General features: G+C 43.6%; 1 protein-coding gene and 1 long non-coding RNA gene across 3 annotated transcripts in view; both read left to right on the forward strand.

Moving 5' to 3' along the window:
* LOC146492663 (ATP-dependent chromatin remodeler CHD4-like) overlaps positions 1-17,263 on the forward strand; it is a 31,263-nt gene that overhangs the window by 3,005 nt on the left and 10,995 nt on the right. For both annotated transcript variants that reach the window (XM_085148203.1, XM_085148204.1), the window contains exons 3-19: positions 1,211-1,320; positions 1,514-1,756; positions 7,199-7,317; positions 7,878-8,143; positions 8,239-8,369; positions 8,755-8,893; positions 10,868-11,037; positions 11,401-11,634; positions 12,240-12,443; positions 12,523-12,731; positions 13,029-13,160; positions 13,237-13,336; positions 15,184-15,375; positions 16,121-16,321; positions 16,427-16,564; positions 16,836-16,957; positions 17,049-17,222. In XM_085148203.1, coding sequence (XP_085004329.1) covers positions 1,211-1,320; positions 1,514-1,756; positions 7,199-7,317; positions 7,878-8,143; positions 8,239-8,369; positions 8,755-8,893; positions 10,868-11,037; positions 11,401-11,634; positions 12,240-12,443; positions 12,523-12,731; positions 13,029-13,160; positions 13,237-13,336; positions 15,184-15,375; positions 16,121-16,321; positions 16,427-16,564; positions 16,836-16,957; positions 17,049-17,222 — 2,884 coding nt within the window. The remainder of the gene's footprint in view (positions 1-1,210; positions 1,321-1,513; positions 1,757-7,198; positions 7,318-7,877; positions 8,144-8,238; positions 8,370-8,754; positions 8,894-10,867; positions 11,038-11,400; positions 11,635-12,239; positions 12,444-12,522; positions 12,732-13,028; positions 13,161-13,236; positions 13,337-15,183; positions 15,376-16,120; positions 16,322-16,426; positions 16,565-16,835; positions 16,958-17,048; positions 17,223-17,263) is intronic.
* On the forward strand, positions 1,763-6,295 carry LOC146492664 (uncharacterized). The gene is made up of 2 exons (XR_014871869.1): positions 1,763-1,922; positions 2,556-6,295. It is a non-coding gene; the product is annotated as an uncharacterized LOC146492664 (long non-coding RNA).

The raw sequence follows: 17,263 nt of genomic DNA on the forward strand, positions 1-17,263 counted from the left end.
TCTGAGCGCAACTGGTGTAACTGGAAAGTAACTCAGCTTACTAGTTTAACTGCTAACATCACAGGTCTTTAATTCCAGACATCTAACCGTGGATAACTTTAATGCTTTTTGACACTGACTGAGACGGATGAAAACCCAGACTTTATTTTTTGTTTTTGATTACTGCAAAAAGGAGAAATTTGGTTACTTTCTATTTTATTCTACAAATGGAAACAATCAAGTCTTCTCAACACTTTTGTCCTTTTGTTAACACGACTGTTGAGCCAAGTGTACAGGGTGATAAGTAAACAAAAAAAGGCCCGGATGAAAATGACCTTAAATCTCACTAGGACCCCAGAAATAATTTGAACTGTTACAGCAAGTTGCAGGTTACTCATTGGCTACTCAAACCTCAGATGTTTCTGCACCCTGAAGCTTGAGATCACGGTTTAGATGAGCCGGTGCCAGAGATTCAGTTGTGACAATCTGCTGCTGATCAATAGGTGTTGCTTCTCTGAAAACTGTAGCCGATCAGTGTTGTTGTAGAAAATGTTGAAACGGAAAACACAATGATTGTTTGTTTATTTTTGTTGTTATTTTTCTCCAAAGTAAATTGTTGTATTAGCCCTCCTTTATCAGTTACAAATCTCTTTGCTTCTGCATTGATTGACACAACTGTACGCAAAGATCAAACTGCGCAGACACCTGTATCGGTCACCTGGTTACAAAAAATAAGAGTTGCACAAAAAAAAAACACCAAACGGCACCAAAATGGGAACTTGCCAGCACGAGGGTGGCATAAGCGAGCATAAACTAAGAGTAGCGTAGCAGACTCAAACATGTTCCAGAGAATATAAATCTGCCTTGTGGGAAGCAGTTAAAGGGGAATTCCCTCTAGTTTTAAGATATTTGAATTTCAGGCCCTGGGATCATAAAACTCGACATCCGGAAACAAAGCTTCTTTACAAATTCTGTCATTTCAAAGTTCCACTGTGATCTGTAACGCCTGCCGTTTACCTGTGAAATAGCTGAATCAAGAATTAAACAGACTCGATGCAAGTATTTAGCAGCTGGTGTCGAGTTTCCAGCAGGATATGCAAGTGTCCTCCGATACCCATGTCATCTTCACGGCCAGCTGTTCATTGTTGTTATCTTGCAGCACAAACACTGACACACAGTTGCTCCTTTGTACACCTTAACAATGAAATTTCTCTGTTGGCCTGATCCGCAGATGACGAGGAAGCAGAGATCTCTGAGAACGAGACTCCGAAGGTGAAGAAGAAAAAGAAGGCAAAGAAGAGCAGAGAGAGCAAGGGCAGCAAGCGGCGGTCGCGCAGAGAGGTGAGGGGATTATCCAATTAATCTGGGGTGTTTGTATATATGGGGGTCTCTGGAGATCTAGTTTCAGTTCTGGATTAGAAAGATAAACATGTGATGCTGAGTAACTCTAGAACAGAAACCTACTACAAGTTGATGATTTGTTTTCCGGTCATTTTGGGTCTCTGTTTGCTCACTGCCTTTCTCCTTGTTCCAGGAGCTGCCCATTAGCTCCCCAGAGCCCATGGACTTGGGCGGCGTAGATGATGGTGAAGATGCCGGCCCTGGCCAGCGCTCAGAGAGCGAGGGCAGCGACTACACTCCCGGGCGCAAGAAGAAGAAGAGAGCCAGCAGCGGCAAGGACAAGAAGAGGAACAGCGCCGCAGCGGAGAGGAGCGCCTCCAAGAAGAAGGAACCAGAACCAGAGGAGGATGAGGATGACGATGATGACGACGGCATGGTAAGGAAGGCGAGCAATGGAGGTCCATGCACGTATAACACATTTAGTTGAAATTTTTGGTCACTTTGAAATACTTTGTTACAAAAATAATGCTGCAGACAACAGCTCTGTTATGAGTAACGGAGTAAAAAACAAACTTGCTATAGTTTCTCTGAACAGATAAAAGGTTTTGTAACTACAGGGGTCCAACAAAGAATGGCCACGAATCATACTGATGTCTTCAGAAATTTATTTCTCTCTCTCTCTCTCTCTTATTGTCTTCAGACACCGTGAAAACTGAAGAAACACAAAGATTACAACATAAATGTTTGAGCTTATCAGTCTCTCTAATATCAGTGTCCATAAACAGTCTTGTGCAAGCAGAACAGAAAAAATGCACAATAATGGATATAACAAAAATGTCCTCTCATTACCGTGTAGAACACGTATGCAACATTATACAAACAATATACATTAAACCATACCGTGTGCGCCTCTTGGACCACATGCAGAATGACATTAACGCTGAGGCTGTAGATGCATGTAGCCATGTATCCATGCTAGCTCCACGATACCATGGTTGCGCTCTCAACCAAACTCTGGTCATGTGACAATTACAACTTTACCTCATACAAACTTTACAGCACTTTACATATTAAACGAACCCATTTTTGTAATCACATATTTTAGACATGTTTTTTAATTAATGTTAAACTTTTATCCTCTTATCTTATAAATAAATGAACTAAATTAAGCATGAATCTATCACAGAAACATGAAATAACCAACTTTATTTTAACTGTCTCAGGGACAGTTACAGGTTTGTTATTGGTTTAAAGTACCCTTCTCTCCTCTGCGAAGAGCAGGTATTGATAGTCGTACCTGTAATGGAGTCAGCAGCTGTTTAACAAACAGATTTGATGTAAGACGTCCTCAAACAAAGAGCCGATTCTGGCCAGTTCTGAGGCCGCCAGCCAATCGGGGCCCTTGTAGTTAATGACACTCAGTGCAACATAAGAGAGGGTGGATTGGGGTGTGTGAAGACATATGCTGTTACTATGGCAACACCACCTAACGCTGCACTACGGACTTGACCCTGTTTCTTTGTGGTTAGATAAACACAATTTGATTCATTGGGAGAGCAGGTCTGCATCAGGTCTGCAGATCAGGCTGTGAGATGGGAGGCGAACGGAGCAGAAAACCAGGTGTTTTTATCAAACTGTTCACCTTTTTATTAGCGTTTAAACTTCAAAAGAAACTGGCTTTAAAGAAGGAGAACATCTTTAGACAACAGAAGAAAAAGCTTTAAACTTTTGGAGGGATCATTAGCAGAGTTATTTTTATTGCTTTGCAGCGACCACAGTGTGCAGCTTCGGAGCTTTTTTGGACATCTTGTTCAAAGTTCAGCAGATCTAAACTTTGACCTCTGCTGATGGAAAGGAGCCATCCAGCAGGCAGGGAAGACAAAATGGAGAAAAATCAGTTGTCTGAATTTCTATCAACCTTAAGAGGGGAAAAAACATTAAAGATCTGGTGATATTCACTGCTGGTGTGGGAGTACGGTGCTGCACGAGCCTTGTGGCCTCCCCAGAACTTGGTGGAAGCTAAAATCAGTCTGGAGCCTGCAGATGCCCTTCATGAACATAAAGCCCAGCTCCCTGCGGGGCTGCCCTGTGTCCCCCACCACTCTAATAATTGGATTAAATACTCGATTATTTTGCCATAATTGCCTGAAGCCTGCTTGCTGTAGAGATGAAATGGTTTACCTACTGTGATGAGTGATTCCCAGTCCCTTTCTGGACAAAATGAGCCAAACATTTTGTGATTCCAGCTTCTACATTGTGAAAAATTCTGCTTTTCGTCATCTTATGTGACAGACACCTGAACTCTTAGGAGGTTTGCACCATTAAACAGTTTGTATTTTAAGCAATCAAAGGGATCAATGTCACCTCATGAGTGGCCTCATTGCTCTGGGCCAGTAAAGAAGTACAGTGATCCTCAGCAAACTCACTGAAATGAAGCCTCTCCAAGCAGCTTGTTCTCACATTAAAATACCACTGAACGTCTTTCATTAAACCACCTGTGCGGATAGTTTAAATCTGAAAAGTATTGTTTGTTGTTTTTTTTGCTCCCATCCACTGTTGATGTTTTCAGTTTTCACCCACCATAAAAGCTGTTTGAAGGCAGATGAACTGCTTCAAATTTCTTAGAAACTTTGCAGTATCCAGCTGCAGCATGCAGGAGGCAGTGTTTACTCCACTGTGCTTATTTCAACGCTTTAGTTCCTTTTTTCCTTGAAGTGTACAAATTGCGTACAAATTTATTAAAATGTCCATTTCTGTGGGCCAGAAAAAGCCTGATCTATTTGCCCAGAGGCCCGTTTGATGCTGAAACTCTCTAGTAATAGTTTGTTTATTTTGATAAAACAGGCTCTTGGTAAGATAAGAGTTGGACAGCAGGGGCAAAACTTCAGTGACAGTGTTTACTGTTGTCATCCTTGCGAACAGTGGCACAGGACTCCCACCGTGTGGTTCCCTTTGAAGTTGTTTTGGTTTGCTGTGCACCTCCTGATTTTTGTAACCTTTCCAAGACAAATGGTTGATCTGCAGGTATTTGAATGGGAGGAGAAAACCTTAAAGAAACCTTTTGCGGTTTTGAATTCTTTTATTCATATTTCTGCAATGAAGGGATTCATTTGTCTTTTAATACAGTCAGGGCTCGCAAAATCGCTAGCCCGACGTCCCGGGACTAGCGATTTTTGTGGTCGGGCTACCAAAATCCATCTCAGCCCTGCCAGTCAGGCTGTCATAGGAAGAAGAAATATGTCAATGCTTTTGCATTCTTTGGCAAACGTAGCTGTCAGTATGTGACATATTGAAATCGCGTTTGAATTTCTGCTTGTTTTTTGCTTGACTTTCACTTTGCGATGGCGCAAACTGTGAATAGAGAGCGGCAGCTACTGACTGGTGAGTGACAGATTGATTGCACACCAATTCCTCTGACATCGTCATATCACTCATTAGCTTACTGTTCAAACGTGACAAGTGAAATCTCCCGCAGCAAGATTAAACATGTGATGCAGGTTGATTGTGCAGAGAATCGCTGATCATTATGCAAGTGCCTGTGTAAAAGCAGATGGATTTACGCAGGTATTTTAGTTCTGCAGAGCCAAATAAGACGGGTCAGGGTGAAGAAGGGACAGCCAAAGAAAAGCCGATCACAAAACGGAAAAGATTTGACAAATCAGGCTACGAGGCAAAAACAAAAGCGCAGCTTTTTTTGGTTTCATGGACAAAAGAATTTCTGTGGCTGGAATATGACGAGCTAAATAACATAATGTTCTGCCGGGTGTGTCTTGAGTTTCCCTCGATTTCTGAGTCGACAAGCACCTTTGTTACTGGGACCAGTAATTTTAAGAAAGACCATTAGAACCCACGAGAAATGCAAGAAATGCATTATTGCTCAGTCTGCAGCATCTTTCCCAGAACAAACGCCAATTGCAAAAAAAACTACTAAAAATAAACATGAAAAATCTGTTTAGAACAGCGCGATGTTGCAAAGAGTGAACTACCTTTGGCAAAATTTAACAGCCTTTGCAAACAAAGCAAATGGCCTCGATCTTGGTTCCACTTGCCTCTTACCCGTGACTTCAGTGGAAATGTCAGATTCAGGATCTACACAGACTGATTCATGTTCCACACAGTTCTTACAAGTTCATAGAAATTTCTGTTCAATTAGAACCAAATATTTGAGTTGATGATTGTACTTTTCTTTTTTCTTTTTTTCTTTTTAAGTCAATCAAAAAAATTTCCTCTTGTTTTTTCAGGCTACTTAAATTTATGTTGGGCTACCAAAAACTGAAGAGTGTCTGCCCGAAGGGCTACCAGAGATTTTGAAATTTTGCGAGCCCTGATACATTTAATCACACATCATTTAAAAGAAGACTGAGTCAAAGTATCAGAATCAGAATATTTTAATAAGTTCAACAGGGCTGTGATGTGGCGTGATCAGTGAGTCAGCTGTAACCACAGCATCACTGCAACTAATGATTATTTTTCATTTATCATTTAGTCACCAAAGACTCAAACATAAGGACAAATTTCCATCAAACTCTTAAATCGCGTACGCAAGTTATGATTGAGGTTTGTTTAACAAGGACAGGAAAGTGAGAAGAAAAACAGCTGAACAACTAATAAATGAGTAAATTGTAAAGATTCTCATCGGGTTGGTGGTGATCTCACACTGAATTATCAGCTTAATTAACAAACAGTCTGATGTAATTATTTAATGGTTTAATGGTCAGTGTCACTTTTGTTTCAGCATTTCGGTTGCTTGCTCGATGCTCATTTTGGAGCTTCTTCACGGGCCACTCAAACCCCTCGGGCATGCAAGTGTGGTCAGTGGAGTTGTTACTTCAGTTGCTGTGAAAAGGATGTTATTCCATGGGTTATGTAAAAGTCTGTGGACTAATAATTTTGTATATTGTGGGGTAAAATAAAGCCACAAACCATCTACTGGACTCTTTCTGATGCACAGAAAGGGAACAAAAGTGCTTTTTTTGTAGGAGGGGAGCTTTTGATGATGCTTAAGGGCACAGCAGCACCTTTCTTAAAAATCAAATTGAAACCCTGCTGGTTGGTTTTATGAGTCAGATTCATAAGTCACAGATGGTCCCACATGTTGCTCACTCGGTCTGTGCGTGATCAGTTGATGCCGTCCTCGTTCAGCAGGAGTTTATTACGTAAAGCTTCTTTTCTTGGGAATAATGATGTTCCGAAATAAACACGCCTCCCGTTGTGTTGTTTCTGTGGCATGTACTGAATTGTGGTGGCTCTATTCAGCGGGTGCTTGATCTGTGCGCTGTTATCTGATCAGATCCATATTGATAACACTTTACAGCGCTAACGTGGTTTTGAGAAAACAGGAAGTTCTGGTCTTTGCATTATGCCAGGTTTTCAGACACTGTAGGCTCTTTTACCTGCGTCACAGGATGTTAGCAATAATGTTTTTCTCTTTTTCTTTTTTTTTTAAGTGAAAAATGAATTTTGTTTCAATAAAGGCACCAAGTGGACCTGACTCATTGTAGTTTGCATATCAAAATTATTACGTTTTCATTGTTTTACCTGTCAGAGTAAAGGCCCATTCCCACTCAAGGTATTTGTCATATTAAATAAAGAGCAGAGGTGTCGTCTGCGACCCAAACACAATTCGCAGGATGGATACAACCATTTAGTTTTTATTGTGTGGTCTTATTAAAGTGCACATTAAGCATTTCCTTGTGTGATACACTAACAGGGAACAGGCCTCTTTTCTTGTGAATAGACTTTAGCGTTTCCCACAGTTGGATTCATTTTGTGGCGAAAACATGTGAGAGGCATTAATACATTATCTTATGTTTTCATTTGCGTCCATTTGTGTTTTATTTGATTTTAACAATTTGTTTTTGTATTTTTGTTTCTGCAGGAGCCAAAGTCGTCGTCTCAGCTGCTGGATGACTGGGGCATGGAGGACATTGACCACGTCTTCACCGAGGAAGACTACCGCTCGCTGACTAACTACAAAGCCTTCAGCCAGTTTGTCAGGTACATGGATGGATGTGATATAAAGTGCTAGATAAATAAAAGTGTGCGGCATCGAGAGCTCGTACGCGGTGCAGGCGTAACTGTTTGTTGACTCAGGGTTTTAAAGGGATGTTGGAGAAGAGCGCAACAAAAAGGTGGTGAAGTTAATTTTATCATCTCACAGAAAGCTGCCACGTCCACTGTCCTCTGTTAATCAGTCCAGGATCACCTGCGTGGACTCGTCCAGTTGCAGGGAAACAAGGAACAGCAAAAATAGAAATAATGATAATTCAGTTTCCTGCTAATTTACACCGTAAATGCACAGAAACAACAGAAACCAACTCCCAGCATTGCTTCTGTTACTCACTGCTCAGGATGTAACCGTGCAGACTTGTCTGCACAGCAGCTGATACCTACTGAACACATGTGACCCACAGCAACATCAAAACGTTGAACTTTGACTAAAATAAACTCATCATGATCAGTAATCAGCGTGCAGTCAGCTGTATGTGTACCATTCGTTTGAAGCTAAATGAACTCGTGCCCATTCTTAAAATTGTATTTCCTGACACCCGTCTCAGGCCCCTCATCGCTGCCAAGAACCCAAAGATCGCCGTGTCTAAGATGATGATGGTTTTGGGCGCAAAGTGGCGTGAGTTCAGCACCAACAACCCTCTGAGGGGAGCTGCTGCTGCCAACGCCGCCCTGGCTACCGCCAACGTGCCGGCTGCTGTTGACACCATGGTAGCAGAGGTCACGCCGCCCGCCGCAGCACAGCCGCCTCCGGCTGAGCCTCCTCAGGCTCCTGCTCCTCCGCTCCGCAAGGCCAAGACCAAGGAAGGCAAAGGTATCCTGAGCAGGAGAGGTCACATGACAGGCTAAAATATCAGCTTCCTGTATCTGTGTGACGCTAAACCTCTTCTTCTTTTTTCCCCCCGGCAGGTCCCAACGCCCGCAGGAAGCCAAAACCCGCACCAAAACCACAAGAGAAGAAGAATAATACGAAAACAAAGAAAGTGGCTCCTCTCAAAATCAAACTGGGCGGCCTCAACAGCAAGAGGAAACGCTCATCAGTAAGTATCAAAATATCATCATCTGTTATTAAACCCACCACTGTGCCCAGTATAGAATAGTGTTTTTAACCAGTTTATTAAAGTGGGGAATGGGTATTGGCTGTTCAATAAGGTAGTGCAGTAAGAGGCACAGGTCAAAGTTCATTCAAGCATTTCCGACGAGTCAGGTTACATCAGCTTGTTTAACGATTCCCTGAAGCCAAGAACAAAGCTGTCTGTGCCTCGAACCAGGAGGAATTTATTTTGCTTTCGCGTTTATTCGTTTTAATTAACTTTGTGTTACACGTTACTCCAAGTAGCTGCAGAAGAAATCTTATTCTCTTAAGCTGAGGGAACCCTGTTGTATCCTAAACGTATCTTAAAATCTTGTGTCCCGTGCGCACAGAGCGAGGAGGACGAGCCCGACGTGGACAGCGATTTTGATAACGGCAGCATCAACAGCGTGGCGGTCTCCGAGGGCTCAAACAGTCGCAGCAGCCGCAGCAAAAAGAAGCCATCCAAGAGCAAACCCAAGAAGAAGAAAGGTGCGTCTTTAAGACTGAAACGAAGCTCAGGTGTGATGAGCCGGTGCTCCTGTGCTCGCTTAAACAGCTGCTGGTGGGGCGTACGGATTGAAGATTGCTGGTTAGCTGTGCAGTAATGACTGCATTCGGGGTGAAGTATTAGAAGCGTGTGGCCTTGTTGACGACATGAGGAGGAGTGTACACACACACACACACACACACATTAATCACTGCGACTGAGTCAGAGCAGTTTGGTATATTTAGAAGGACGATGTCTTCATCAGGCCTGTCGCCTGCTGATGCCTCTTCTGTAGCTGTTGTCACCGGTCGGATGACGTAGCGGATGGAGTCACATGAACTGAAAGAGGACGGAGTCCTCGCAGACACCTTGTTGCGTAGGCGTGGAAACGCTTTTAACTGGTTAAGGTTTTAGCTGCAGATGGGAAGTAAAATTTGCACTGGGAGATTATTGGATTACAGTTTTGGGCCGTGAGTGATTATGAAGGTAAGATAGTCGGAATATAATTATTACAACCTTTCATTTTCACTAAAAAGCAGTTTGGGGTTTTTTCCTTATAAATCTAATGCACAGATTTCTTGTAGAGCTGTGTGGTTCTGGCTGTAGAAACTCAGACTTGTGAGCACTTTTGATCATCTTGAGGACATTTGGCAGATGAGAATGAGAGCCTGTTTCTGTAGGGGACGTAAGGCTGCTGGAGAAGAACCTGTGGACAAATTACAAAGGCTGCCTGTGGCTCCTTTTCCATCTGGATGTCTAAAGATCCTCAGAAACCACCCTGCTCTGTGGTTGCTGAGGGTCCTGTGTTATCTAGGCCAGCGGTCCCCAACCCCCGGGCCTCGGACCAGTACCAGTCCATGAGTCGTTTGGTACCGGGTCGCGAGACTTGAGGCTCAGGTGTGAAATGTATAGTTTTCAGGGTTTTTATTGGTTTTCAGCGTTATTTTGTTATCGTTTTTATCATTTACTCGGTTTTCCTGGGTCTTTTCACGTGTGTTATGAATAAATCTTCTTTTTTTCGGTACCGGTACTAGTTTATTTTGTTGTATTTATCCGCGACACCTTAAAGGCCGGTCTGTGAAAATATTGTCGGGCATAAACCGGTCCGTGGCGCAAAAAAGGTTGGAGACCGCTGCTCTAGGCCTCTTGTCGGCTCATCTCCATCCACAGATGCCCCGGTGGAGACCAGCGAGACGCCTTCCTGTCAAAAACATCCTTATTTGAACCTTCAATCTTAAACTGGGAGACTTTGTATCTCATTTGAATGTCCAAGGATAACTTTGGCGTGCTGACTGGAGTAGCCAGGAATCGAACCATCAACCTCCTGTAGACAGTTTCTCCCTACTGATTTATAACTGTTTAACTATGATGTTTTATATCAAGATTAGTTATTTAACAAAATAATGAACATTGGGGTTCTACCATATTTGAGCAGCCCTACCATAAGTGTACTGAAATATAAATGGTCAGTTTATTTATTTTATTTAATTTCACTGTTGTCCGTCGAAGGCACTGCAACTTTTTTTGGCTTTTGTTCAGCCAGATTCAGGCGAGTGAGGCGTAACACACTCCTGTAGTTTGTGCAAATGTTTTGTTTTTGGTGACACTTTAGATTTTCATCAAACACTTTTAGCTCTTTTTTTTTCTTTCCTCCCCACTAACCCAAACTTGGTTTGGTCAGCAGGCTGAAAATCTGAGTGTTTTTGTTTCTGGTTGTGTTTCGGTGGGATCTCTCTCTAAAACCGATATTTACTTCATCCTAGTGAAGCCCGTCAGTTTCAGTCTGTCGGTGTCATTGAGAGAATCTGAGCTTGAGGGGAAAGACTGACTCACTGAGTAGTTTTTTCTCTGACAAGCAACATAAACACACAGCTCAGTGTCATAAACACCGATCACGGATCACAGCGCGTATCACTTCCTGACTCTGTTAACGTGAGACGTTAGTAGGTGTAAAACTTTTTGTCCTTCCTCATCAGACGTAGAAGACGGTGACGGCTATGAGACGGACCACCAGGACTACTGTGAGGTGTGCCAGCAGGGTGGGGAGATCATCCTGTGCGACACCTGTCCCAGAGCGTACCACATGGTCTGCCTGGACCCTGACATGGAGAAAGCACCGGAGGGCACCTGGAGCTGCCCGCACTGTGTAAGAAACTTACTCCACCTTAAAAAAATGATTACCCTTCTGAAGGTCAGACAAAGCACATAAAGTGGCTTCAGTTGCTTAATAATGGACATTTTATTTTATAGTGGTAACATCAGGAGGTTCTAGCTTTCTGATGTTTAAACAAAAGTGCATCTGTTCGATCACAAAGTCTGGGTTCAAACATTTAAGCGACTTAAAAAATACCCAGATTTTCAGCGTGGAGCGGTTACAGAATTCTTAAATTTGTCACTGGTAACACTGTTTCTTTTTTTAACTCATTAGACACCAGCTAAAATAGTTGGAAACTGTAGAAGAAACATTGTGATTAAAGGTCATGAAGCATAAACTGTCCTGCGATTGCAGGAAAAGGAGGGCATCCAGTGGGAAGCCAGAGAAGATGGCTCCGATGGCGAGGAGGACAACGGCGACGCGGGCGACATGGAGGAGGACGACCACCACATGGAGTTCTGCCGAGTTTGTAAAGATGGCGGAGAGCTGCTCTGCTGCGACTCGTGCCCCTCGTCGTACCACATCCACTGCCTCAACCCGCCGCTCCCTGAGATCCCCAACGGGGAGTGGATCTGCCCCCGCTGCATGGTGAGCGACAGGACGGTCAGGGTTAAACGTGGTGATTGTACTAACATGCGTTATTATTATTTATTGATCATGTGGTCAGTTATGGGATTCTTTAGGTCACAGTGGTTTTAAAAATAAAAGAGAAGGAGGGAGGATTTGATCATATATAATACCTTGTGCATTATGTTAATATACTAGTTTTGGCATAGTGGCACAATAGTGGCACAAGTTCTCCACCAGTGCAGGTTTTGGTTGGGGGGGCCTTCCAGAACACAAGGGAACAAGAACGGCAGAGGTGGAGTTTGTTTGTTGGAGACTCAAAGCCAATGAGTGACATCAGAGACCACAACAACAGTGACCTGACTAACCTGCCAGTAGGAAAACACTAGATGGGATGAAGTGGTATTAGCTGGTTAGCTAATGAGGGGATTGTCCACTAGTAAACCGACCATGTTGTTGTCATAGGCATTAAAAAACAACATCTGTCCTCTCAAAAGTTCTTTGTTTTTTTTAAAGCTGAAACTGTTTTAAAATTTTAGTGGATCAACTGAATTTTTTCTTTTTCACCAGTTTTAATTAAAAGCATCCAAAAAGACTTAAACCTTTACTGCCCCCCTCCCCTCCAGTGTCCACCCATGAAGGGGAAGGTCCAGAAAATCTTGACATGGCGCTGGGGAGACCCTCCTCCTCCCACACCGGTCCCCCGTCCCCCAGACCTCCCAGCCGATGCCCCCGACCCCGCCCCGCTGGCAGGGCGGCCCGAGAGGGAGTTCTTCGCCAAATGGTGCAACATGTCCTACTGGCACTGCTCGTGGGTCACGGAGCTCCAGGTGCGTGCAGCTTCAGGGAAGCTTTAAATCTCTGATAGCTGAAGCTCATCCTAAACTTTTTCTCGTGCATGTTGTGTAGCTGGAGCTGCACTGCCAAGTGATGTTCAGGAACTACCAGAGGAAGAACGACATGGAGGAGCCGCCCCCCATCGACTTTGGGGAAGGAGAGGAGGACAAGTGTGTCAAGAGGAAGAGCAAGGACCCCATGTATACACATCTGGAGGAGAAATACCTCCGCTTTGGGATTAAGATGGAGTGGCTGATGGTTCATCGAATCCTTAACCACAGGTCAGTCTGAGCTTCTTACAGACACAATGTTACACAGATTAGACTTCAGCTCGGATTCTGTTCTATTTGTAAACCATCAAAAAGAGTCACTTTTTTCTATCAGAATAAATTATTTTGAATTAATTATCAACTTTTTTAGATTTAGATTTTTAGATTACTTCATTAGTGTTTACACAATCTCTAAACTTATTCTATTCAATCTTAATTTTTGTCATTCTCACTGTTCTGGAGTGAACAATGTACTAAAGACAACAAATAACTTGGATTAAATCTTCTGTGCTGGCTCTTTCCCCCCAGTGTGGACAGAAAAAATAACGTCCACTACCTGATCAAGTGGAGAGAGCTGCCGTACGACCAGGCGACCTGGGAGGCCGAGGACATGGACATACCCGAGTATGACCCGTACAAACAGCAGTACTGGAACCACAGGTGAGTTAAGTTCTGCACAGCTGTGTTAACAACCTGAAACTTGGCGCCGTTTACTCATAGTGCGTGTTTGTTCCAGAGAGCTGATGATGGGAGAGGAGGGAAGACCTGGGAAGAAGATAAAGGTGAAAGGAAGAGTGAAGCGGCCTGAGAGACCTCCTGAGAACCCGGTGATCGATGTAAGTTGGAATTAATGAGTCTTTGTGAGGGAATGAGTCCTAAAACTCAGACATTACCAAGAGTCGGTGGGTTTTAGGTGACTTTGTGCTCGCTGCACTGGTCACAACTAGAGCAGGGCGATATGGCCAAAAATATTTATCACGATATAGATTTGAAAATTTGCGATAACGATATAACTGACGATATAATTGATGCGAGACAAAATACAACTCCACAACTTTATTTTCACTTAAACATGCAGCTGTTTTTTATGTGCATTAAAGCTATATAAACATTTAACAGTGCAAATGCAAATTTCTTGCTGAAAGTTTAACCAAAAAACATTTCCAGTAGAAATGGGCTGACACATCCTGAGCATAACCATGTATGATATCCACTGAAGTTAAAAAGAGGAGCTTTGCAACATTAAACTGCATTGTGCCAAATAAAAAAAGTCCAATACATATTTTTCGGACCATAAGCTGCACGGGATTATAAGACACATTAAGCGAAACAAAGCAGGCAGATAAATCAAACTTCATTCAACTCTTTCTTCTTGCTTCCTCCACTTCTGTACCATTGATTCATTAATGCTGTATTCTATCACAGCTGCTCTATTCCCGTGTTGTTGCAGTATATTAATGACTAACCTCGTATTGTGGAAGGATTATCTCAGTTGTTCTCCTGACTGAAGTTTGGTCCGTTTACAGCATCCTGCCATGCGATTACATTTGTCTCTAATCATCAGGAACCTTCATATTAACTTTTATCGAGTGGAAAAAAGTTAGCGTTCATCCTGCAGCTTCACTGTGTTTATGCTATGCTAACATAGCTGTGTCGCTAGCGATCACGTAGCACATCATTATATACCAGCTAGCCCAACTTCAGTAACCCTACAAACGTCACTGCTGTTTAGTTTTCTGTCTTCATTTATGTTGGAAGTGACAGCAGAGTTTTTCAGAAATCTCTCAGTCAGAACATGCTATATCATGTTTAGGTAACTAACGAAACTAGCGAGCTAACTTCCTGCTAACTTCTAACTACGTTAAATGTAATAAATTCTGTTTTCATGGATGCCTGGATGTTAAACTTCATAGTTACACCTGTTAAAGCAGCAATGCTGATCGTTTTATTAAAGGTGAAAGAATTTAGTTGGTCTTTCTAAGTTCTGGTTACCATTTACTGGAACATTCAACAACAATTATCTAAAAGCATAAAAATAACCTTGATGCATGAACATCCTCCAAAACCGCTCGGTTTTAATCCAGTAAAACTAAATGGTACCCAACTAGGAAGTGTTTTCTTTCTACCATTGACATCCATCAACTGACGTCTTCGTGGTTGTTTTTTAGCAACTTTGAGGTCAATTGACATTTAGTTCCATATGATTCATGAGAAAGCCAGTACCTCCAGAACTGGATGAGCCACATTCCAAAATGCAGATGAATAAATCCCCACAAGAACCAGAGGGAAGAAAATGGTTAAATGTTTATGTGCCCTCAAACTCTTCCTGATATTCCTGAGGCATGGCTGTCTTTGGTGAGGTGGGCTTCTTCTCCTCTGTTGTGGGAGCGTGGGGGTCGGGCATCAGCTCTGTGGAGCTGGGCTGTGCTGTGCCACCGGGGCTGTGTCCTGGCACCCCAATGGTGCCAGCGGGTCTGTTCGCTGTCCCTCAGCTCCTACACTACTGTGGGCCCCTCTTCCCTGCTGTGCCCACGTAGAGTTTCTTGGTGGTCTTGATGCCAGACTTCCTGTAGTTATAAATTTATATTTTCTTTAAATTAAAAAGAATTCCTGATATTCCTGATTATAGGGCGCCTTGATTGCGTCTGCCCTTGTTTCTAAATTGTAATTCTTCCGTTTCCAGCCCACCATCAAATTTGAGCGTCAGCCGGAATACCTGGACAGCACGGGGGGGACGCTGCACCCCTACCAGCTGGAGGGTCTCAACTGGCTGCGGTTCTCGTGGGCTCAGGGCACCGACACCATCCTGGCCGATGAGATGGGTCTGGGAAAGACGGTGCAGACCGCCGTCTTCCTTTACTCGCTGTATAAAGAGGTGAGTGGCTGTGAGACGCTGGATCCTGTTATACCCCTGTGGGGCCGCACATGCTGGAGCTGTAACTGTAGACCTTCTTTTGTGGTTAAAAAGCTTTGGGTCCTGCTCTTCTCCACCTTTTTGTTGGAAATCTGAGCTTCTACTAGAACCAGGCTTAAACAGTTTTACTCATGTGATTTTTATTTCTTTTTTTTTGTTGAATTTAGTTTGAGATGAATTAATGAAATGGATTTTTTGTTCAGTGCTACAACTCAGCGCTGCTCTGTGTGGCTGTGTTGTCTGTAGGTGGCTGTCATCCTATTGGCTAGCAGCCATCCAGCCATTTTGTATAAACCAGGTGAAATCTGACGACATTAAGCTGGATCAGAAACAGTAAACCACCACTCATCATATGTGCGGCTGCTGCCACCTGAAGGTGGGAGGCCAGAATGCACTTCCTGCAAACGTCCTCCAACTGAACTTACTAGGATTTTATTGACAATATTTTTAGTTTCTTTATTGATTTGTGGGAAAAGCAGCTTAAATATGCTTTCAGTCATAGACTCATTAGTTGAAATCAGCGATCGACTGCCCCGAGATGTTGATATTTTTTGTAATGCACAGAATATTTTACAGATTAGTTAAATTTGGGAATCCCCAACACTTTTATTTACCAGGTGGAGCTAAGACCAGTGGATCTGGGGCAAAGCGCCGGTGACCTTCATCTGTATGATGCTTTACACTCTCTTCTCGTCTCCTCTTCCAGGGTCACTCCAAAGGGCCGTTCCTGGTCAGCGCGCCCCTCTCCACCATCATCAACTGGGAGAGAGAGTTTGAGATGTGGGCGCCTGACATGTACGTAGTGACATACGTCGGAGACAAGGACAGCAGAGCCGTCATCCGGGAGAACGAGTTCTCCTTCGAGGATAACGCCGTCCGAGGAGGCAAGAAGGCCTCCAGGATGAAGGTAAGGAGACGGCGGCGTGAGTGGAAATCCGTAAAACAAAAAGAAACCTCAGGAAAAAAAGTGTGTTCAAACTTGAGTTTGAGTTTCGGCGATTTCCTCCAACAGAAAGACGTATCCATCAAGTTCCACGTTCTGCTGACGTCCTACGAGTTGATCACCATCGACATGGCCGTCCTGGGCTCCATAGATTGGGCCTGTCTGGTGGTGGACGAGGCCCACAGGCTAAAAAACAACCAATCAAAGGTACGACACACAGGGGAGGGGCGCTTTCGCACAAGCGAATCATTTTTCAGGCAATAAAAACCCCAGACTGTAATAACAAAACAAAGAAAAGCTGTTCTGTGGTTGAATCAGAAGTTTATCTGAATCATCGGGCTGCTTGTCGGCATGGTTACTTGAAACAGCTGTAATAAATCTGTTGTGAGTGCGTCTGAATTGGAAACATGTGCAGCTGCCTGTGAATTCTCACTCAGCCTGATCCTGTTATAAACATTTTTGTTTGCCCCTGCTGTAGTTTTTCCGGGTGTTGAACAACTACTCCCTGCAGCACAAACTGCTGCTGACTGGAACTCCTCTGCAGAACAACCTCGAGGAGCTTTTCCACCTGCTCAACTTCCTCACGCCCGAGAGGTTCAGGTGAGCCTGAGCTCCGGTGTAAAAATGTATCGCGTTACTGTCGGATAAGTAAAGGAATACCTCACGTGTGATCTGGCTTCTTTTTCTGCAGTAATTTGGAGATCTTCTTGGAGGAGTTTGCCGACATTGCCAAGGAGGACCAGATCAAGAAGCTACACGACATGCTGGGTCCGCACATGCTCAGGAGGCTGAAGGCCGACGTCTTCAAGCACATGCCCTCCAAGACCGAGCTCATCGTCAGAGTGGAGCTCAGCCAGCTGCAGAAGTGAGTCGGGTGGTTGGTGCAGCAGCAGCTGTAGAGGAGAG

The sequence above is a fragment of the Neolamprologus multifasciatus genome, chromosome 22 (assembly GCF_963576455.1).
Source record: "Neolamprologus multifasciatus chromosome 22, fNeoMul1.2, whole genome shotgun sequence".
In the NCBI taxonomy this organism is placed as follows: domain Eukaryota; kingdom Metazoa; phylum Chordata; class Actinopteri; order Cichliformes; family Cichlidae; genus Neolamprologus; species Neolamprologus multifasciatus.